General features: G+C 43.6%; 2 protein-coding genes and 1 pseudogene across 24 annotated transcripts; all 3 read left to right on the top strand.

Annotated features, from left to right (window-relative positions):
* The first annotated feature begins 8 nt into the window (after positions 1-8).
* Positions 9-8,897, top strand: LOC128624751 (nuclear transcription factor Y subunit alpha-like). 13 transcript variants are annotated; one of them, XM_053652454.1, is made up of 11 exons: positions 9-75; positions 705-952; positions 3,323-3,437; positions 3,580-3,660; positions 3,786-3,932; positions 4,141-4,272; positions 4,477-4,576; positions 4,675-4,820; positions 5,007-5,180; positions 5,603-5,704; positions 6,976-8,897. In XM_053652454.1, the coding sequence occupies exons 3-11, from the start codon at positions 3,360-3,362 to the stop codon at positions 7,048-7,050; spliced, it is 1,035 nt and encodes a 344-aa protein (XP_053508429.1). In that variant the 5' UTR covers positions 9-75; positions 705-952; positions 3,323-3,359; the 3' UTR covers positions 7,051-8,897. The 13 variants fall into 13 exon arrangements, with proteins under 13 accessions (XP_053508429.1, XP_053508432.1, XP_053508437.1 ...); XM_053652457.1 differs by having other exon boundaries at positions 3,328-3,437; XM_053652462.1 differs by lacking the exon at positions 3,580-3,660.
* A 2,092-nt stretch (positions 8,898-10,989) lies between these two features.
* On the top strand, positions 10,990-14,902 carry LOC128624754 (nuclear transcription factor Y subunit alpha-like; annotated as a pseudogene).
* A 16-nt stretch (positions 14,903-14,918) lies between these two features.
* Positions 14,919-22,319, top strand: LOC128624749 (nuclear transcription factor Y subunit alpha-like). Of its 11 annotated transcripts, none has more exons than XM_053652440.1 (10): positions 16,565-16,803; positions 17,201-17,306; positions 18,570-18,684; positions 18,819-18,896; positions 19,329-19,475; positions 19,683-19,814; positions 20,029-20,128; positions 20,227-20,372; positions 20,559-20,732; positions 21,180-22,319. In XM_053652440.1, the coding sequence occupies exons 3-10, from the start codon at positions 18,607-18,609 to the stop codon at positions 21,375-21,377; spliced, it is 1,053 nt and encodes a 350-aa protein (XP_053508415.1). In that variant the 5' UTR covers positions 16,565-16,803; positions 17,201-17,306; positions 18,570-18,606; the 3' UTR covers positions 21,378-22,319. The 11 variants fall into 11 exon arrangements, with proteins under 11 accessions (XP_053508420.1, XP_053508415.1, XP_053508416.1 ...); XM_053652441.1 differs by having other exon boundaries at positions 18,575-18,684; XM_053652445.1 differs by lacking the exons at positions 16,565-16,803; positions 17,201-17,306 and adding an exon at positions 14,919-14,980.
* Positions 22,320-23,323: the final 1,004 nt, after the last annotated feature.

A 23,323-nucleotide genomic window follows, 5' to 3' on the forward strand; every position in this document is an offset into this window, starting at 1 on the left:
CATTGTGGGTTTTCTTTGTGTGAGCATAGAGCGCTTGGGGATATTTAACAAACCGAAGACAAATGAGAGTTTATGGTATATCCACTTGTGTGTGACTTTTGTGTGAAACAAATTACTGTGAATTAGTTATCAAATCCACCAAATAAGGAGCAATTGACAATGGGCTGTTGAATTATTAGAAAATAACGCACATCCGAGGTGGCAGTGAGGCCGTTACACCTCGGGTGTGCATTTATTGTCTAATAATTCAACGAACCGGAGTCAATTATTCCTTACTTATTTCTGGAAAATCTACATTTTCTGTCGATTTGTTTGTTGTTAAATGTGTGTGCCGTGGTGGTTATTTCAGTTAACAGCAAAGTGATCTGGAACTGTAATGCGGTCAAGACCTGACCGGAACTACTTTAGCTGCCCGTTCACTGAAAAATCGTTGCACACCTCGGAACATCTATCAGCCAATCAGAATCGAGAATTCAGTAGCTCTGTGGTATACACAACTTTAAATGCTGTTATGACTGATGTTACAGCAGCTATAAAAATTAATTTCCTCATCTGCTTCTCTTTGGCCATGTCATAGAGAAACCCGTGTTCTGAAGATATCCGACAACTTAAAATTACACCGTCAACTCTAACTCCTTGCCTAAATGTCTAACACTCTATCCATCTATATCCATCCATCCATTTTTTCCCTGCTTATCCTACAGGGTCGTAGGGAACCTGGAGCCTATCACAGGGCACATGGGGCACAATCATATACACGTTCACACACTACAGACACACTGGACACGCCAATCAGCCTACCGTGCATGTCTTTGGACTCGGGAGGAAACCGGAGTACCCGGAGGAAACCCCCGGGCACACACCGGGGGAATTGAATCCTCAACCCTGGAGGTGTGAGGCGAACATGCTAACTGCTCAACCAGCAATTACACAAGGATTTTATTTTACTCAGGTTATTTATTTACTATTTTATACTATCCCTCTTTTCACAGCTTAACACATATGAAATCTTTTACAAAATTGTATGAGTTTTCGAGACATGAGGATGTTATTTATTTGCTTTCTTTTTGGGATAAGTGTGTTTTCCATCCATGTTTACTTGATGGTCTTTATTTGTAGTTACACACTAGCTGCGTTTACATGGTCAACAATAATCCACTCTTAACCCGATTAAGACCATACTTTGATTAAGAAACTACCATGTAAACGGCAATTTTTACTTGCCTTAATCTAATTAAGGCCATACTCGAATTAAGCTCTAATTGAATTAAGACAGGTGCAGTACTCCTATTTTAGTCGCATTATGGACGTGTATTACAGACATGTAAACACCTTCATCACAATATTAACGTCGTGTGAGAGTTTTCACCGCATTTTGCGACAGGACACGATCACACACGGCAGTTCTCAACATTTTACGGCGAATAAGAGCGTTCGGCCGCGTCCCAAACCGCATAATTTCCTACTATAGGCCTGTAGTGGGGAAAAATACATGTATCTGGGCTACTATATAGATGATAAGTACGCGGTTTGAGACGCAGCCCACAGCTTCAAGCAGTTGTCTATTAGCACGTACACCATGACTAATAATTAATTGCACTTAAAGCGTTCGTAAAAAAATAAATAAAAACACCCAAAACTGTATACGGTCCCATAACGAAGACAAGCTGTATGTTAATACGTGAGATTCTGGAGGGACGTCGACGGCGTGGCGCGGTGACGTAATGACGTGTGCTGTTAATCGAACTATGTTCTAGAACATGTAAAACGGGAACATGACAGGAGTATTCTAAAAGTGACTCATGCATTCTAAAAGCGACTCATTTTCAGACTGGGCGCCATTTTGCCGCGCTGTGTTCCTGTGCGCGAGAGAGTTGTGATTGGGCTCCGCGCGCCGCCGTTGGAGCCAATCAGAGGTGACAATAGCGGGAGGACGGTGAGTGTGGGCGGTGCTGAGAGGGGATGGCACTCGGTAACAGAAGGCGATTGGTGTGCGTCCGACCAACCAAAAGATTACAATACTTATAAACAGGAATTTAAGGGGCACGATCCGTGTGCGTGTTAACCCTGACGGTGTAATTCTCACAGATGAATTGGACCGAGTTAGCCGAGAAGCTAACCGCTATAAAGAGGCTTAGCTAGCGTAGCTAACCTAACCGTCGGTGTCTTTATGTTGTTAGCAAAAATAAATAAATAGTTAGCGTCTGTTTCTCAAACCAGAAGTTAAAACATGTCCCCTTCGTGTGGATGAAAGTTATTCATCCTGGCATGTTCTTCCAAAAGCACAGAATTTATTTACTGGCCTAAGTAACGTTATAAGTCGCGTTTTAACGATAACTTCGTTATAACGTTATACTGCATTTATTAAACCAGCGGACATGGCCGTATCCCAAATGCGTAAACTTGACTTGCTAGGGCACTAAACAGAACGTAGGGCGTCGTCGCTTGGGGTGCATTTGTAGTGTGCGTGTGAAGGGAGCGAGGAGCAGTTCGGGATACGACCCGTGACTCCAACAGTGCAAACGAGCCAATTCATTCCAAGCTGTTGTACGCCGTAACCATGGAAATAAGGAGTTTATTTCTTTATTTTTTCTTTAATTATCTTGTATTTAAGGTGCAATGTGTCATTTATTAAACTTATTCATGTAGGGTAGGGCATTAATCGCAACACTAGGCTTGTAATATTGTTCATGTGGTGAAAAGTTTATTTATATCCATGTTCTGGCTCCATGTTCTGCTTGAACTAAAATGACCAGGCCAAATAGAAAAAAATGTCGCTTGAATGCAAATGATATCAATAATGATTATTATCGAATTGAATGCTCATACATTTATATTTACATTTACATTTATTCATTTAGCAGACGCTTTTATCCAAAGCGACTTCATAAGATGAGCACCTTTATATCAGAGCTCATGTAATATTGATGTCACCTAGAATATACCCTGAATTACACCCCATTCAGCACAGCTATGTATTTGGGGAAAAGGGGCGGGACCAGGTGGGGGACACACTGGACTGGGTACCAAAACATCGCAGGGGCACAATCTCACACATTCACACACTACTGACAATTTGGAAATGCCAATCAGCCTACAATGCGTCTTCGGACTGGTGGAGGAAACCCCCGAAGAACGGGGAGAACATGCGCTAACGCAGGGCAGAAGCGGGATTCGAACCCACGGCGTACTAACCACTACGCCACCGTGCCCCTCTGAGTGCCTGACTAGAATGTGGATTTTGTGCACTGCCAAAATGTACCACTAAACTAAATCCTTCTCTCTGTACTCGTACCTGTTTCCTCTGTTTGTGTTCCCGCAGTGTAGTGTTGAGCTTGGGTTCTGAATAGACTCTGAGCATGGAGCAGTTCGCCGAGTCGACGAGCGGCGGAGAGCAGATCGTGGTGCAGGCGTCCGGTGGAGCGGTGCAGCAGCAGGTACGAGATCTGCCTCTGAATGCATGGGAGTGGGTGCGGTACTACTGATGACCGGTTGCTGCAGGCCACTGTGTGTTTGTGCGTGTGTGCGTGAGAAGAGCGTGGTGTTTATAACCGTACGGCTTCGTTCTCTGTGGTCCAGAGCACAGTGACTGCAGTGCAGCTGCAGGCCGACGGCCAGGTGGATGCGGGTGCGGGCCAGCAGGTTCAGACTCTCCAGGTAGTGGTATTCTCTCTCCGTCTCGTCAGCTGTCTGCATGTCCGCGACTACATAAAAAAATTTCCCCGAAATCGCACGATTACCGACGACCGTCCGTAAAATAACCCTCATTGCTCTTCTCTTTGAAGGTTGAAGGGCAGCCTTTAATGGTGCAGGTCAGCGGGGGTCAGCTCATAACCCCTTCCGGGCAGCCCATAATGGTACAGGCCATGCCGGGAGGACAGGCGCAGACGATCATGCAGCTACCGGTGACGGGCTCGCAGGGTCTTCAGCAGGTGAGCCAGAGTGTGTGTTTATTATCACATTAATAATAATAATAATAATGTCTGGCTGTGTGTGGTATAAAGTATCAAATAAAGAATTTAAATAGTAGACACCAACTGTTAGTCCCAGCATCCCGAGTAATAGTTGATAATTGTGCTGATTTTTTTGTTTGTTTGTTTGTTTGTTTATTTGTTTGTTTTTGTCATGCGTCTCTGATAGATCCAGCTCGTGCAGCCGGGACAGATTCAGCTCTCAGGAGGTCAAACGCTGCAGGTACAAACAGCACAGGGACAAACTCAGCAGATCATCATCCAGCAGCTGCAAACTGCAGTGACCGCAGGACAGAACCAAGTCTCAACACACACACACACACACACACACATACACGCATAAATAAAAACAAAATTACAGTTTGTATGAACGCAGTAGTTTACCATAATGTACTATAAAGACTACATAACATACTGTTTAACACTAGATTAATATTGTACTATATTTATAGAATGTAATACACAAGCTCCTGTGTAAATGTAAATGTGTGTGTGTGTGTGTCAGCCTCAGCAGATCACAGTGCAGGGTCAGCAGGCTCAGACGGCGGAGGGTCAGACCATCCTGTACCTGCCGGTCAACGCCGATGGAACCATCCTCCAGCAGGGTAACACAACAAAACCACACTCTAGTGCACAACTGTGATGTTACAGAAAGTGTGTGTGAGCTCTGAGGGAGTCTTCTGATGGAGTTTGTTCTCTTCAGGCGTGATCACTATTCCGGCTGCCAGTTTAGCGGGAGGTCAGATCATCCAGGCGGGTTCAAACGCGAGCGGCACCGGGGGTCAGGGCACCGTGACTGTCGCCGTTCCCGTCACAGGAAACATGGTCAACGCTGGAGGAATGGTCATGGTGGGTCACTCACGGGCTGAGGTTTGCCCAGGTTTACTGGCATTTATCAACAGCATGCAGGACCGATATCTTTCTGACGTTATATGTCGTATAAATTTGTTCGCTTAATCACACGCGTTTCTGTCATGGTGCTTCAAGCAGGATCGTAGGCCGATAGTAAAGTTGTATTACTTGTGTATTTATCAGATGGTCCAAAGCGGCGGCTCTGTCCCGACCATGCAGCGGATCCCTCTCCCCGGAGCTGAGATGCTGGAGGAGGAGCCGCTCTACGTCAACGCCAAGCAGTACCACCGCATCCTGAAGAGACGCCAGGCCCGCGCCAAGCTGGAGGCCGAGGGCAAGATCCCCAAAAGCAGGAGGGTGAGTTAAACAAACAAAACTCGCAGATATAATGGATTTACTTTCTGCGAGAAATGTTTCTATGTTCCAGTAATGAGGTTCCAGCCTTTAAAGATGCGGTGTGTGTTTTTATTTTTGTTTTAGAGTGTGTTAAACCTGTATTAATCACATGATTTAAATAAAAACATAATACAAACGTGACTCTCAATATTGCCTGATTAATTTTTTCCGTTTCAGATTATTGTTTGTATAATTTTTTTTTTCATTCTGGATGTTAGCTCCACCTCAGCTCCGCCCCTCTTTCTTAAACATCACCCCCCCCCCCCTAAGGTGGCAGCAGTTTTGGAACACATCCTAAGAGTTAGTGATGGTCTCTGTGTGTGTGTGTGTGTGTGTGTGTGTGGGTGTGGGTGTGTTAACCTGATTTGTTCTTATTGTCCTAGAAATACCTGCACGAGTCTCGTCATCGGCACGCCATGGCACGGAAGCGTGGTGATGGCGGGCGCTTCTTTTCAGGGAAGGAGAAGGACGAGCTGGACGTGCAGGTGAGCGGGAGGCTCCAGATCAATCCCAGCACTGATTGGACTGCCTTCTCAGCCCCGCCCCCTGGGATAAATATCGCAGGCTTTTAAGCAATACATGTTCACTTTTGCCAGACAAAGAAGACTGCGCACATGCGCGTGCTTGTGTGTGTGATAATCCTGTCAGGCTTTTTCACATGCATGCATCTTTTATTATTGCTGGGAATGTGTGGCTCGATGCTGGAACTGTAGAATAATCAGAATTTCCCTAAAACGCTGCAGCAGCCGTGGAATATTTCAAGTGGGACGTTTGTTAATAAGTGCTTTTGTGTATTTGGTTGGATCTGAGCAGTGACTGGAGGATGCCGAGATACACGCCTCTTAGATAAGAAGGGCTTAATTTTTTTTGCATGATTAACTTAATAATAATAATTATTATTATAATTATGTAATAAATACATAGTAAATATGTCCAGCACTTTATCCTTATGTCACGTGTCGTGACGTAACGGAGATAAGGCAGGATGCAATCGCAGTAAAACAGGTTTATTTAAGAGAGAGACAGGCAGACAAATCCAAAACGTGATCCAAAACGTAATCCATAAACATGCAAGAGGTCAGGCGATCGGCAAACAGGCATAAAGGGGCAAGGCAGGGATCAAGGTCGCGGTCACGGAAATTCAGGGTCGAGGAACAAAACAAGAAACATGAACTATAGCGCCGGACGGGTAGCAGAGAAACCAGCGTGAACTAAACTAACTAACCTGAACATGAACATGAACATGAACCTAAACATGAACCATGAAACATGACATAAACTAAGACTATGGATATCTATCGTGAGGACTCTAAACAAAGTGACTAACTCATTCAAACTACTCTAGTATTCCGCGCCGTGTGCTGGGAGGCGTGCGGTATATATACATACATAATCAGCTTCGTAATGGCTGACGGCTGAGGGCAATTCGGACACACGTGACACAATAGCCAATGACGGAACAGGGAGGAGACAAAACAAAACATAACAAATGCACGTGTCCAAATGTCACGAATGTCAACAACGAAAAAGCAGGTGCTCGCGCACCTTGCACAGCAGCGTGCATTCACATGCTCTTCAGCCTGCTGCTTAAAGGGGAAGTCGTGACACCTTACAGTCACTGTTTCAGAGCCAAAACCCAACTCGTCCGCCTGTATGGCACTGTACTGTACGGTGTGTGTGTGTGTGTGTGTGTGTGTGTGTGTGCGATCAGTAATGTTCGATTACTTACGTGTCTTCATTCTCTGATTGGTGACAGGTAAACGTTAAACCCCGTGTGGGGATAGTGACAGCCCGGACCAGTTTACTGAAGGATGAGGAAACGAAAGTGTAGACTTTTTTTCAAATTAATTGGTTCCAGCCACTGGACAGGAGGCAGTTGGAGGATTTTTGTGACGAGGGTTTTCTTTTTGGACGCCTCTTTATTTTCCTCTTTGTGTGTTTCTTCTTCGGCAGACTGCTTCACTGGTTGTAGTTTGACAGTTTGTTTTCTAGCAAGTCAGATTTTTGAGAAATTTTCATTCCTTTAAGACTTAAGGATGGTTATGGTGTAGGGTTTCACTTTAATGCAAATATTAGTAATAACATGAGATCACAGAGCTTAAAGGACTAGTTCAACCTAACTTGTGATTACAACAAATACAAATTTCTAAATGTTTCCCTGTACTGAGAAAAGAACTCAAAGTTTCAGCGTAAAGGTGTAAAGATTAAATAAATATAAAGAACGTAGTTCTGGTCGCATTACGTCTTCCTGTATCCATGTGGCATGAGACTCTCAGAGCTAACTCTGATCGTATTCTAATTCTTCCTTCTCATAAAGGACTGAATAATTCCTGACTAAACTTTTATTGACGCACCAGCAACTGCCCTTAGACTTCCATTTATAAGTGAGTTTGGCATAAACAAGCTTTCTGTTACTTTCTCGGTGCAGGGGTGGGGGGATTCAGTGAAAAACCCTGAATTATTTTGTTAAATGCAAACTGTTATAGGGACAGAGACAACAAAATATAATATAAGCTTGTGAGGACCTTTAGACTTTTGATTGACACACCAGTGCCATTTTTATACATGTATTTCTTTTTTATATATAAGAATTCAGCCTGAGTAATTAAAGCAGTATTGCAAAACAATAACAGTTCATTAAGCTAAAGTTCAAGGAGTGTGTTCATGTTTGTACAGGCTAGACAACAAGCTAAATGGACATGCTGTGCAACGATAGCACTTGCATTGCTTCTAGCTCTTTCCCTGTTACTTCCTTGGATGGAGGTACTTTCATACCTGCACTGTGGGTTTTTACTGATGACCCACTAAGCTCGTTTTATTGTAAAATAAGCTAAGAGTTTCTAAGCAGTTGTGCACTAGCAAAAAAAAAAAAAAAAAGCTCCTGATGGCATAAGATGAGTGTTTTTTTTTTTTTTTTGTACGATTTTGTAGTAAGTAATACACTAGGCGAAATGAATGACAAGGGAGTTTGAGAACGTATGTTTTTACTACGCAAAGGTATAATACTTTTCATAGCAATTAATCGAATGACTATTTGTCTAATCTTAACTACGACACGGTGTGTGATGTGTAAACCCGACAGTATTGGGCAACAATGCAATGTATGTATGTAAGTAATTAGCTCGATAAAGGGCCACTTTTATTTCAGATTTTATGCCAGTCGGGAAATAAAACCCACAAGGCCAGTCGGTGTAAGACTACGATCGATTTGAGTGCACAGATTTGTCAGGAGGGCGTCTGCCCAAATAAGATGTGAATACAGTACTTTTTATGTACTGATTTTTTAATAATGTACGTCTCAGGGGCCCCTGGTTTTCACCTTCAGCTTCAAAATGTGATGAGAAAAACCTTGAGTGAGTTTCGGTGTTTGATCGCTGGACGGATTTGTCAGTATTCGGTATTTTTAATGCTACTGGGGTAATTCAGAGAATTTACAGCATCTGTCTTTGAATGTAAGGGGAGTAAACACGACGTTGTAATTCCAGTGCTGTAAATAAGATATGTACAGATAAGCTACTGTTCGTAACTACATTTCATATGTCTGACGTCTCAATCCAAGTCTCGGAAACCCATTCAAAATGTAAAGCCTTGATTGAGAAGATTTTGTTGTCTTTATTTTTTTGTTGGTTGTTGTCCCCCCTCACCCCCCCAATCAGAATAAAGAATTTAAAACACCTATACCATTGTGGGTTTTCTTTGTGTGAGCATAGAGCGCTTGGGGATATTTAACAAACCGAAAACAAATGAGAGTTTATGGTATATCCACTTGTGTGTGACTTTTGTGTGAAACAAATTACTGTGAATTAGTTATCAAATCCACCAAATAAGGAGCAATTGACAATGGGCTGTTGAATTATTAGAAAATAACGCACATCCGAGGTGGCAGTGAGGCCGTTACACCTCGGGTGTGCATTTATTGTATTTATTAACGATCACACACGGCAGTTCTCAACATTTTACGGCGAATAAGAGAGTTCGGCCGCGTCCCAAACCGCATACATTCCTACTATAGGCCTGTAGTGAGGAAAAATACATGTATCTGGGCTACTATATAGATGATAAGTACGCGGTTTGAGACGCAGCCCACGGCTTCAAGCAGTTGTCTATTAGCACGTACAACATGACTAATAATTAATTGCACTTAAAGCGTTCGTAAAAAAATAAATAAAAACTGTATACGGTCCCATAACGAAGACGAACTGTATGTTAATGCGTGAGATTCTGGAGGGACGTCGACGGCGTGGCGCGGTGACGTAATGACGTGTACTGTTAATCGAACTATGTTCTAGAACATGTAAAACGGGAACATGACAGGAGTATTCTAAAAGCGACTCGTTTTCAGACTGGGCGCCATTTTGCCGCGCTGTGTTCCTGTGCGCGAGAGAGTGGTGTTTGGGCTCCGCGCGCCGCCGTTGGGGCCAATCAGCGGTGATAATAGCGGGAGGACGGTGAGTGTGGGCGGCGCTGAGAGGGGATGGCACTCGGCAACAGAAGGCGATTGGTGTGCGTCCGACCAACCAAAAGACTACAATAATTATAAACAGGAATTTAAGGGGCACGATCCGTGTGCGTGTTAACCCTGACGGTGTAATTCTCACAGATGAATTGGACCGAGTTAGCCGAGAAGCTAACCGCTATAAAGAGGCTTAGCTAGCGTAGCTAACCTACCCGTCGGTGTCTTTGTGTTGTTAGCAAAAATAAATAAATAGTTAGCGTCTGTTTCTCAAACCAGAAGTTAAAACATGTCCCTTCGTGTGGATGAAAGTTATTCATCCTGGCATGTTCTTCCAAAAGCACAGAATTTATTTACTGGCCTAAGTAACGTTATAAGTCGCGTTTTAACGATAACTTCGTTATAACGTTATACTGCATTTATTAAACCAGCGGACATGGCCGTATCCCAAATGCGTAAACTTGACTTGCTAGGGCACTAAACAGAACGTAGGGCGTCGTCGCTTGGGGTGCATTTGTAGTGTGCGTGTGAAGGGAGCGAGGAGCAGTTCGGGATACGACCCGTGACTCCAACAGTGCAAATGAGCCAATTCATTCCAAGCTGTTGTACGCCGTAACCATGGAAATAAGGAGTTTATTTCTTTTCTTTTCTTTTTTTTTTTTAATTATCTTGTATTTAAGGTGCAATGTGTCATTTATTAAACTTATTCATGTAGGGTAGGGCATTAATCGCAACACTAGGCTTGTAATATTGTTCATGTGGTGAAAAGTTTATTTATATCTATGTTCTGGCTCCATGTTCTGCAAAATGTCGCTTGAATGCAAATGATATCAATAATGATGATTATCGAATCGAATGCTCATAAGATGAGCACCTCTTATATCAGAGCTCATGTAATATCGAAGAATATACCCTGAATTACACCCCATTCAGCACAGCTATGTATTTGGGGAAAAGGGGTGGGACCAGGTGGGGGACACACTGGACTGGGTACCAAAACATCGCAGGGGCACAATCTCACACATTCACATGCTACTGACAATTTGGAAATGCCAATCAGCGTACAATGCGTCTTCGGACTGGTGGAGGAAACCCCCGAAGAACGGGGAGAACATGCGCTAACGCAGGGCGGAAGCGGGATTCGAACCCACAGCGTACTAACCACTAAGCCACCGTGCCCCTCTGAGTGCCTGACTAGAATGTGGATTTTGTGCACCACCAAAATGTACCACTAAACTAAATCCTTCTCTCTGTACTCGTACCTGTTTCCAATGTTTGTGTTCCCGCAGTGTAGTGTTGAGCCTTGTTTCTGAATAGACTCTGAGCATGGAGCAGTTCGCCGAGTCGACGAGCGGCGGAGAGCAGATCGTGGTGCAGGCGTCCGGTGGAGCGGTGCAGCAGCAGGTACGAGATCTGCCTCTGAATGCATGGGAGTGGGTGCGGTACTACTGATGACCGGTTGCTGCAGGCCACTGTGTGTTTGTGCGTGTGTGCGTGAGAAGAGCGTGGTGTTTATAACCGTACGGCTTCGTTCTCTGTGGTCCAGAGCACAGTGACTGCAGTGCAGCTGCAGGCCGACGGCCAGGTGGATGCGGGTGTGGGCCAGCAGGTTCAGACTCTCCAGGTAGTGGTATTCTCTCGCCGGCTCGTCAGCTGTCTGCATGTCCGCGACTACATAAAAAAATTTCCCCGAAATCGCACGATTACGGACGACCGTCCGTAAAATAACCCTCATTGCTCTTCTCTTTGAAGGTTGAAGGGCAGCCTTTAATGGTGCAGGTCAGCGGGGGTCAGCTCATAACCCCTTCCGGGCAGCACATAATGGTACAGGCCATGCCGGGAGGACAGGCGCAGACGATCATGCAGCTACCGGTGACGGGCTCGCAGGGTCTTCAGCAGGTGAGCCAGAGTGTGTGTTTATTATCACATTAATAATAATAACAATAATGTCTGGCTGTGTGTGGTATAAAGTATCAAATAAAGAATTTAAATAGTAGACACCAACTGTTAGTCCCAGCATCCCGAGTAATAGTTGATAATCGTGCTGATTTTTTTTGTCTGTTTGTTTGTTTTTGTCATGCGTCTCTGATAGATCCAGCTCGTGCAGCCGGGACAGATTCAGCTCTCAGGAGGTCAAACGCTGCAGGTACAACAGCACAGGGACAAACTCAGCAGATCATCATCCAGCAGCTGCAAACTGCAGTGACCGCAGGACAGAACCAAGTCTCAACACACACACACACACGCATAAATAAAAACAAAATTACAGTTTGTATGAACACAGTAGTTTACCATAATGTACTATAAAGACTACATAACATACTGTTTAACACTAGATTAATATTGTACTATATTTATAGAATGCAACACACAAGCTCCTGTGTAAATGTAAATGTGTGTGTGTGTGTGTGTGTCAGCCTCAGCAGATCACAGTGCAGGGTCAGCAGGCTCAGACGGCGGAGGGTCAGACCATCCTGTACCTGCCGGTCAACGCCGATGGAACCATCCTCCAGCAGGGTAACACAACAAAACCACACTCTAGTGCACAACTGTGATGTTACAGAAAGTGTGTGTGAGCTCTGAGGGAGTCTTCTGATGGAGTTTGTTCTCTTCAGGCGTGATCACTATTCCGGCTGCCAGTTTAGCGGGAGGTCAGATCATCCAGGCGGGTTCAAACGCGAGCGGCACCGGGGGTCAGGGCACCGTGACTGTCGCCGTTCCCGTCACTGGAAACATGGTCAACGCTGGAGGAATGGTCATGGTGGGTCACTCACGGGCTGAGGTTTGCCCAGGTTTACTGGCATTTATCAACAGCATGCAGGACCGATATCTTTCTGACGTTATATGTCGTATAAATTTGTTCGCTTAATCACACGCGTTTCTGTCATGGTGCTTCAAGCAGGATCGTAGGCCGATAGTAGGCCGTAGTAGCTAGTGGATTTTTAATAAAGAAAAATCGTTAGACTCAAACAAATCGTATATAGAACGTCAAATAAAGTTAAAAGTCGTTAATCATTTGAGAGCCACAACAAGGATAACAAGCTACTTATATTTGTAGACGAAGTTGGCTGAGAGTTCGTTTGCCATTTTGGGGTTTTTTTTCGAGCTGAGGAATTGCGGTGCATTGTGGGATGTTTTTTTAGGGAGCACTGGAAGGATTTTGTGATTGCGACGGCTCCTAAAATGACCGACTCCCTGATCAGTGCCTGGGCTACTGAACTAGGGATCTGATTGAGACACGCACACGTGATTACCTGTAAATGCGCTTTCATATATAATTCGCCAATTTGTTAAATCTGTTTTTTGTTTTTTTGAAAGAAAATGGACCGTGTGTAAAATGTGGTACCGCTCGTGTATTTATCAGATGGTCCAAAGCGGCGGCTCTGTCCCGACCATGCAGCGGATCCCTCTCCCCGGAGCTGAGATGCTGGAGGAGGAGCCGCTCTACGTCAACCCCAAGCAGTACCACCGCATCCTGAAGAGACGCCAGGCCCGCGCCAAGCTGGAGGCCGAGGGCAAGATCCCCAAAAGCAGGAGGGTGAGTTAAACACGCAAAACTGATTGGACTGCCTTCTCAGCCCCGCCCCCTGGGATAAATATCGCAGGCTTTTAAGCAATATATGTTCACACTTTTGCCAGACAAAGAAGACTGCGCACATGCGCGTGCTTGTGTGTGTGATAATCCTGTCAGGCTTTTTCACATGCATGCATCTTTTATTATTGCTGAGAATGTGTGGCTCGATGCTGGAACTGTAGAATAATCAGAATTTCCCTAAAACGCTGCAGCAGCCGTGGAATATTTCAAGTGGGACGTTTGTTAATAAGTGCTTTTGTGTATTTGGTTGGATCTGAGCAGTGACTGGAGGATGCCGAGATACACGCCTCTTAGATAAGAAGGGCTTAATTTTTTTTGCATGATTAACTTAATAATAATAATTATTATTATAATTATGTAATAAATACATAGTAAATATGTCCAGCACTTTATCCTTACAGTCACTGTTTCAGAGCCAAAACCCAACTCGTCCGCCTGTATGGCACTGAACTGTACGGTGTGTGTGTGTGTGCGATCAGTAATGTTCGATTACTTACGTGTCTTCATTCTCTGATTGGTGACAGGTAAACGTTAAACCCCGTGTGGGGATAGTGACAGCCCGGACCAGTTTACTGAAGGATGAGGAAATGAAAGTGTAGACTTTTTTTCAAATTAATTGGTTCCAGCCACTGGACAGGAGGCAGTTGGAGGATTTTTGTGACGAGGGTTTTCTTTTTGGACGCCTCTTTATTTTCCTCTTTGTGTGTTTCTTCTTCGGCAGACTGCTTCACTGGTTGTAGTTCTGATTGACACACCAGTGCCATTTTTATACATGTATTTCTTTTTTATATATAAGAATTCAGCCCGAGTAATTAAAGCAGTATTGCAAAGCAATAACAGTTCATTAAGCTAAAATTTTTAAATATTTTTTGTATGATTTTGTAGTAAGTAATACACTAGGCGAAATGAATGATAAGGGAGTTTGAGAACGTATGTTTTTACTACGCAAAGGTATAATTACTTTTCATAGCAATAATTAATCGAATGACTATTTGTCTAATCTTAACTACGACACGGTGTGTGATGTGTAAACCCGACAGTATTGGGCAACAATGCAATGTATGTATGTAAGTAATTAGCTCGATAAAGGGCCACTTTTATTTCAGATTTTATGCCAGTCGGGAAATAAAACCCACAAGGCCAGTCGGTGTAAGACTACGATCGATTTGAGTGCACAGATTTGTCAGGAGGGCGTCTGCCCAAATAAGATGTGAATACAATACTTTTTATGTACTGATTTTTTAATAATGCACATCTCAGGGGCCCCTGGTTTTCACCTTCAGCTTCAAAATGTGATGAGAAAAACCTTGAGTGAGTTTCTGTGTTTGATCGCTGGATGGATTTGTCAGTATTCGGTATTTTTAATGCTACTGGGGTAATTCAGAGAATTTACAGCATCTGTCTTTGAATGTAAGGGGAGTAAACACGACGTTGTAATTCCAGTGCTGTAAATAAGATATGTACAGATAAGCTACTGTTCGTAACTACATTTCATATGTCTGACGTCTCAATCCAAGTCTCGGAAACCCATTCAAAATGTAAAGCCTTGATTGAGAAGATTTTGTTGTCTTTATTTGTTGTTGGTTGTTGTCCCCCCTCACCCCCCCAATCAGAATAAAGAATTTAAAACACCTATACCATTGTGGGTTTTCTTTGTGTGAGCATAGAGCGCTTGGGGATATTTAACAAACCGAAGACAAATGAGAGTTTATGGTATATCCACTTGTGTGTGACTTTTGTGTGAAACAAATTACTGTGAATTAGTTATCAAATCCACCAAATAAGGAGCAATTGACAATGGGCTGTTGAATTATTAGAAAATAACGCACATCCGAGGTGGCAATGAGGCCGTTACACCTCGGGCGTGCATTTATTGTCTAATAATTCAACGAACCGGAGTCAATTATTCCTTACTTATTTCTGGAAAATCTACATTTTCTGTCGATTTGTTTGTTGGTAAATGTGTGTGCCGTGGTGGTTATTTCAGTTAACTGCAAAGTGATCTGGAACTGTAATGCGGTCAAGACCTGACTGGAACTACTTTAGCTGCCCGTTCACTGAAAAATCGTTGCACACCTCGGAACATCTATCAGCCAATCAGAATCGAGAATTCAGTAGCGCTGTGGTATACACAACTTTAAATGCTGTTATGACTGATGTTACAGCAGTTATAAAAAAAAAAAAAAACTTCCTCATCTGCTTCTCTTTTGCCATGTCATAGAGAAACCCGTGTTCTGAAGATATCTGACAACTTAAAATTACACCGTCAACTCTAACTCCTTGCCTAAATGTCTAACACTCTATCCATCTATATCCATCCATCCATTTTTTCCCTGCTTATCCTACAGGGTCGTAGGGAACCTGGAGCCTATCACAGGGCACATGGGGCACAATCACATACACGTTCACACACTACAGACACTTTGGACATGCCAATCAGCCTACCATGTATGTCTTTGGACTCGGGGGGAAACCGGAGTACTGGAATAAAGTTGGTTTGACGTTGGGTGTTCGATATTCACGGAAATTAAAGGACCGTCTCTAAAGTTACATACGACATTGTTAAACACGATTCTAACTTCAGTAGCATTTGAAGGGAATGACTTACAGTCACACAACCAACGGTAAACTGTTCATCTAGGTGTCCAGTATGAGACACACCTTTTAGATTTTGGATATTTATCAAAATAAACTATTAAATCATATATAAATATTGTCATGTATTTTATAACTGCATGGGCCCATACACAAAATATAACATTATTTAAAGCTCAATAATGATAAGTCAATTTACACGTGCTGTAGATAAGGTGGCAGTTTAATAAACGATTTGAATATAGGTGTGTATAAAAATAAATATAGCTTTCATGGTCATATTTAATATTCTTATATTTGATTTATTCCACTGTATTTCAGTGGAGTCAGAATGTAATATTTACATGGAATTTTCTCCAGATTTTAAATATGGTGGTCACACAAAATATTGACACTTTGGGCCCAATTTGGACATTTTCACTTAGGGGTGTACTCACTTTTGTGAGATACTGTACATACATATATATATATATATATATATATATATATATATATATATATATATATATATATATATATATATATATAGTTAGATAGATAGTGTATGGGCCCATGCAGTAATAAAATACATGACAATATTTATATATGATTTAATAGTTTATTTTGATAAATATCAGAAATCTAAGAGGTGTGCATCATAGATGAACACTTTACAGTTGGTTATATGACTGTAAGCCATTCCCTTCAAATACTATTGAAGTTAGAAACGTGTTTAACAATGTCATATGTAACTTTAGAGACGGTCCCTTAATTTCCTCATTTCCGGGAATATCGAACATCACACCCACTTTATTCCAGTACCCGGAGTACCCGGAGAAAACCCGCGCGCGCACACCGGGGGGAATTGAACCCTCAACCCTGGGTGTGTGTGTGTGTGTGTGTGAGGCGAACATGCTGACTGCTAAGCCAGGAATTACACAAGGATTTTTTATTTTACTCAGGTTATTTATTTATTTATTATTTTATACTATCCCTCTTTACACAGTTTAACAGACTTATGAAATCTTTTACAAAATTGTATGAGTTTTCGAGACATGAGGATGTTATTTATTTGCTTTCTATTTTGGGGATAAGTGTGTTTTTCCCTCCATGTTTACTTGATGGTCTTTATTTGTAGTTACACACTGAGCAGTTTATGTTCTACTGATATTGTATTAAAGGTGTTTGTTGGGGTTTTTTTGTCAAAAAAGAATCAAATCTCCTGCGTGTGTGTGTGTGTGTGAGAGAGAGAGAGAGAGAGAGAGAGAGAGAGGAAGAGACACACCCACACGGCGCTGTACTGAACCCCGCCCCGCCCCACTTTCTCCCCGCCCCCCATTTCCCCCGCCCCCTTTTCAGACTGGGCGCCATTTTGCCGCGCTGTGTTCCTGTGCGCGAGAGAGTTGTGATTGGGCTCCGCGCGCCGCCATTGGAGCCAATCAGCGGTGATAATAGCGGGAAGACGGTGAGTGCGCGCGGCGCTGAGAGGGGATGGGACTCGGTAACAGATGGCGATTGGTGTGCGTCCGACCAACCAAAAGACTAAAATAATTATAAACAGGAATTTAAGGGGCACGATCCGTGTGCGTGTTAACCCGGACGGTGTAATTCTCACAGATGAATTGGACCGAGTTAGCCGAGAAGCTAACCGCTATAAAGAGGCCTAGCTAGCGTAGCTAACCTAACCGTCGGTGTCTTTGTGTTGTTAGCAAAAATAAATAAATAGTTAGCGTCTGTGTCTCAAACCAGAAGTTAAAACATGTCCCCTTCGTGTGGATGAAAGTTATTCATCCTGGCATGTTCTTCGAAAAGCATACAGAATTTATTTACTGGCCTAAGTAACGTTATAAGTCGCGTTTTAACGATAACTTCGTTATAACGTTATACTGCATTTACTAAACCAGCGGACATGGCCGTATCCCAAATGCGTAAACTTATCTTGCTAGGGCACTAAACAGAACGTAGGGCGTCGTCGCTTGGGGTGCATTTGTAGTGTGCGTGCGAAGGGAGCGAGGAGCAGTTTGGGGTACGACCCGTGACTCCAACGGTGCAAACGAACCAATTCATTCCAAGCTGTTGTACGCCGTGACCATGGAAATTTAGTTTATTTAATAAATGAGTTTATTTCTTTATTTTTTCTTTAATTATCTTGTATTCAAGGTGCAATGTGTCATTTATTAAACTATTCATCGGGACACTAGGCAAAAATTTTATTTCTGTCCATGTTCTGGCTCCATGTTCTGCAAAATGTGGCTTGAATGCAAATGATATCAATAATGATGATTATCGAATCGAATGCTCATAAGATGAGCACCTTTTATATCAGAGCTCATGTAATATCGAAGAATATACCCTGAATTACACCCCATTCAGCACAGCTATGTATTTGGGGAAAAGGGGCGGGACCAGGTGGGGGACACCCTGGACTGGGTACCAAAACATCGCAGGGCATGATCTCACACATTCACACACTACTGACAATTTGGAAATGCCAATCAGCCTACAATGCGTCTTCGGACTGGTGGAGGAAAGCCCCGAAGAACGGGGCGAACATGCGCTAACGCAGGGCGGAAGTGGGATTCGAACCCACGGCGTACTAACCACTACGCCACCGTGCCCCTCTGAGTGCCTGACTAGAATGTGGATTTTGTGCACTGCCAAAATGTACCACTAAACTAAATCCTTCTCTCTGTACTCGTACCTGTTTCCTCTGTTTGTGTTCCCGCAGTGTAGTGTTGAGCCTTGTTTCTGAATAGACTCTGAGCATGGAGCAGTTCGCCGAGTCGACGAGCGGCGGAGAGCAGATCGTGGTGCAGGCGTCCGGTGGAGCGGTGCAACAGCAGGTACGAGATCTGCCTCTGAATGCATGGGAGTGGGTGCGGTACTACTGATGACCGGTTGCTGCAGGCCATTGTGCGTGTGTGCGTGAGAAGAGCGTGGTGTTTATAACCGTACGGCTTCGTTCTCTGTGGTCCAGAGCACAGTGACTGCAGTGCAGCTGCAGGCCGACGGCCAGGTGGATGCGGGTGCGGGCCAGCAGGTTCAGACGCTCCAGGTAGTGGTATTCTCTCTCCGGCTCGTCAGCTGTCTGCATGTCCGCGACTACATAAAAAAAATTTCCCCGAAATCGCACGGTTACCGACGATCGTCCGTACGTTAAATCCGTGCAGTCACGTGCGTGTGCAGCCGCGCCTCGTTCATTCATTTCATGTGTATATTTAACTGTTCGGTGCATTCATGTTACTCTGCATGATTATATCATGACATACAGCCATTATAACAATGCACAAATATCGTTCTCCAGCGCATGTGTTCGTTGTTAAGTGTACGAATGTGTGTGAGCGTGTTCGTACTCGGTGGTTGTTTTGCAGACCCCTGTATATGTTCTGCATGATGTCATCTTGATCTGGACTGTGAGAGCACAAAGAGACCCGTGGCACCAAAAAAAAGAAAAGAAAAATAACCCTCATTGCTCTTCTCTTTGAAGGTTCAAGGGCAGCCTTTAATGGTGCAGGTCAGTGGGGGTCAGCTCATCACCCCTTCCGGGCAGCCCATAATGGTACAGGCCATGCCGGGAGGACAGGCGCAGACGATCATGCAGCTACCGGTGACGGGCTCGCAGGGTCTTCAGCAGGTGAGCCAGAGTGTGTGTTTATTATCACATTAATAATAATAACAATAATGTCTGGCTGTGTGTGGTATAAAGTATCAAATAAAGAATTTAAATAGTAGACACCAACTGTTAGTCCCAGCATCCCGAGTAATAGTTGATAATTGTGCTGATTTTTTGTTTGTTTGTTTGTTTGTTTATTTGTTTGTTTTTGTCATGCGTCTCTGATAGATCCAGCTCGTGCAGCCAGGACAGATTCAGCTCTCAGGAGGTCAAACGCTGCAGGTACAAACAGCACAGGGACAAACTCAGCAGATCATCATCCAGCAGCCGCAGACTGCAGTGACCGCAGGACAGAACCAGGTCTCAACACACACATACACGCACACACACACACACACACACACACGCATAAATAAAAACAAAATTACAGTTTGTATGAACGCAGTAGTTTACCATAATGTACTATAAAGACTACATAACATACTGTTTAACACTAGATTAATATTGTACTATATTTATAGAATGCAACACACAAGCTCCTGTGTAAATGTAAATGTGTGTGTGTGTGTGTCAGCCTCAGCAGATCACAGTGCAGGGTCAGCAGGCTCAGACGGCGGAGGGTCAGACCATCCTGTACCAGCCGGTCAACGCCGATGGAACCATCCTCCAGCAGGGTAACACAATAAAACCACACTCTAGTGCACAACTGTGATGTTACAGAAAGTGTGTGTGAGCTCTGAGGGAGTCTTCTGATGGAGTTTGTTCTCTTCAGGCGTGATCACTATTCCGGCTGCCAGTTTAGCAGGAGGTCAGATCATCCAGGCGGGTTCAAACGCGAGCGGCACCGGGGGTCAGGGCACCGTGACTGTCGCCGTTCCCGTCACAGGAAACATGGTCAACGCTGGAGGAATGGTCATGGTGGGTCACTCACGGGCTGAGGTTTGCCCAGGTTTACTGGCATTTATCAACAGCATGCAGGACCGATATCTTTCTGACGTTATATGTCGTATAAATTTGTTCGCTTAATCACACGCGTTTCTGTCATGGTGCTTCAAGCAGGATCGTAGGCCGATAGTAAAGTTGTATTACTTGTGTATTTATCAGATGGTCCAAAGCGGCGGCTCTGTCCCGACCATGCAGCGGATCCCTCTCCCCGGAGCTGAGATGCTGGAGGAGGAGCCGCTCTATGTCAACGCCAAGCAGTACCACCGCATCCTGAAGAGACGCCAGGCCCGCGCCAAGCTGGAGGCCGAGGGCAAGATCCCCAAAGAGAGGAGGGTGAGTTAAACAAACAAAACTCGCAGATATAATGGATTTACTTTCTGCGAGAAATGTTTCTATGTTCCAGTAATGAGGTTCCAGCCTTTAAAGATGTGGTGTGTGTTTTTATTTTTGTTTTAGAGTGTGTTAAACCTGTATTAATCGCATGATTTAAATAAAAACATAATACAAACGTGATTCTCAATATTGCCTGATTAATTTTTTCCGTTTCAGATTATTGTTTGTATAATTTATTTTTCATTCTGGATGTTAGCTCCACCTCAGCTCCGCCCCTTTTTCTTAAACAACACCCCCCCCCCCCCCCACCCACCCCTTTAAGCTTGCAGCAGTTTTGGAACACATACTAAGAGTTAGTGATGGTCTGTGTGTGTGTGTGTGTGTGTGTGTGGGTGTGTGTGTGTGTGTGTGTGGGTGTGTTAACCTGATTTATTCTTATTGTCCTAGAAATACCTGCACGAGTCTCGTCATCGGCACGCCATGGCGCGGAAGCGTGGTGATGGCGGGCGCTTCTTTTCGGGGAAGGAGAAGGACGAGCTGGACGAGCTGGACGTGCAGGTGAGCGGGAGGCTCCAGATCAATCCCAGCACTGATTGGACTGCCTTCTCAGCCCCGCCCCCTGGGATAAATATCGCAGGCTTTTAAGCAATACATGTTCACTTTTGCCAGGCAAAGAAGACTGCGCACATGCGCGTGCTTGTGTGTGTGATAATCCTGTCAGGCTTTTTCACATGCATGCATCTTTTATTATTGCTGAGAATGTGTGGCTCGATGCTGGAACTGTAGAATAATCAGAATTTCCCTAAAACGCTGCAGCAGCCGTGGAATATTTCAAGTGGGACGTTTGTTAATAAGTGCTTTTGTGTATTTGGTTGGATCTGAGCAGTGACTGGAGGATGCCGTGATACACGCCTCTTAGATAAGAAGGGCTTAATTTTTTTTGCATGATTAACTTAATAATAATAATTATTATTATAATTATGTAATAAATACATAGTAAATATGTCCAGCACTTTATCCTTACAGTCACTGTTTCAGAGCCAAAACTCGTCCGCCTGTATGGCACTGTACTGTACGGTGTGTGTGTGTGTGTATATAATGTCTTAAAACAGCCTTGAGCACATCATTGCGAGTGCTTACATTTAAAGCTCTCTCGCTGATAGAAAGTCGAAATTACACTGGACTTGAATCTGACTTCACTTGATCTCCGTAAAGTCAGTATTATAATATTGTCCTTCCATATAATTTCTTATTATTCCAAGCTGATTCGCAGCGTCATCCAGCTTCAGGACTCGTTTGCAGGATTTTGCTTTTCGCTGTAAAGTGTTCTGTGTCGTCTGCATGCCTTGCCTGTATCTGTATCTCTGCCGCTTTCAGAGCTCTAGATCATTGCTTAATTGTTTGTCATAAGTTATATTTGCATGTTTAAAAGTGTTTATAGAAAAGAATGCACGCAGAACCGAGCTTGCGTTGTGACCTGCTGTATAAAACGAGCCGTTTTGTCATATTCGTAGTCCTGCTATTTTCTTGTACTGTTACTTTTTTTTTTTTTTTTAATTTGCAAATAAACACTTTTTTATATTTTGACGTTTCTTTTTTCTTGTTTTTAATATCCATATCCAAACGATTATTCGATATATATTTTTTTCTAACTTCACTATAATGTAAAATATTGAGAATGTTTCGAGATTTTGTGACCTTTTAATGACGTTTAAAGTGATATTAATGGAGTGATGCAGACGCACATGCGAAGCATAAATGCATTATTATTTATTATTTATTTATTCAGGTTAGTGTGTGAGTGTAATAAAACAGGTGTAATGTCACAGTGTAATTGATTGTAATTGCCTTCATCGCACCTCCTCTTCCTCTCTCTGTTCGGCAGGTGGAGTCAGAGCAGGCCCCGGTCGGAGAGGAAGCTGTGACTCAAATGATCAGCGTTTCATAACCCTCCGTAACGCTTCGTACGGTGTTAACTGCAGCATAAAGCTGAAAGATCCGGTGCCGGTGCTTTGTACAGCTTTCTACACTGGCTCTGTTCGAGTCTGGTGCTTAATGAGCGAGAACGCAGAGCTAGGATCCGTTTTTCGCCTTTCACCTTGTATATAATGCTACTGTAAAGGCGCGGAGAACAGATCCCAGATCGGTGCCCTGCACAACTGACAATTTCTGTATGAAAGCTTGGAGAGACTCGAAGAGACGGATCCTGTGCGTTTCTTATCTCGCGAGGTCGCTCCTGTGTGCTGTGTTTTTCTATGGGGGATCTGATTGGCTTCTAAGCACGAGTTTTAATATTTCGACCGTGAACGTTGTAGCGAGACCAACGTTTTTCGGATCAGAGAAGTTATTTAAACTCATCTGGCATGTTTTATCGAGTTGTGTTTCCTCGTACAAATTGTGAAAAGTTGAAATGTTCTGACTATGCACTTCCACACTGAACGTTCTCCAGAACGTACCAAATACTTCAAGGTCTCCAAGGCCACGTCTCACGTGAACTTTACAGCACGAATATCCATTTGATGAATAAAAAGCTGGTGTGTTTCAGAAATGCAAGCATTGTGAATGTATGGATGTGTTTAGCAGTAGTGGGT

This window comes from Ictalurus furcatus, chromosome 21, assembly GCF_023375685.1.
Source record: "Ictalurus furcatus strain D&B chromosome 21, Billie_1.0, whole genome shotgun sequence".
NCBI lineage: Eukaryota > Metazoa > Chordata > Actinopteri > Siluriformes > Ictaluridae > Ictalurus > Ictalurus furcatus.

Coding starts and splice junctions, on each gene's coding strand:
- LOC128624749 (XM_053652445.1), top strand. CDS start 18,607: ATGGAGCAGTTCGCCGAGTCGACGAGCGGCGGAGAGCAGATCGTGGTG. Junction 20,129..20,226: donor TGGAACCATCCTCCAGCAGG/GTAACACAATAA, acceptor TGTTCTCTTCAG/GCGTGATCACTATTCCGGCT. Junction 20,733..21,179: donor AGATCCCCAAAGAGAGGAGG/GTGAGTTAAACA, acceptor TTATTGTCCTAG/AAATACCTGCACGAGTCTCG.
- LOC128624751 (XM_053652454.1), top strand. CDS start 3,360: ATGGAGCAGTTCGCCGAGTCGACGAGCGGCGGAGAGCAGATCGTGGTG. Junction 4,273..4,476: donor TGACCGCAGGACAGAACCAA/GTCTCAACACAC, acceptor TGTGTGTGTCAG/CCTCAGCAGATCACAGTGCA. Junction 5,181..5,602: donor AGATCCCCAAAAGCAGGAGG/GTGAGTTAAACA, acceptor TTATTGTCCTAG/AAATACCTGCACGAGTCTCG.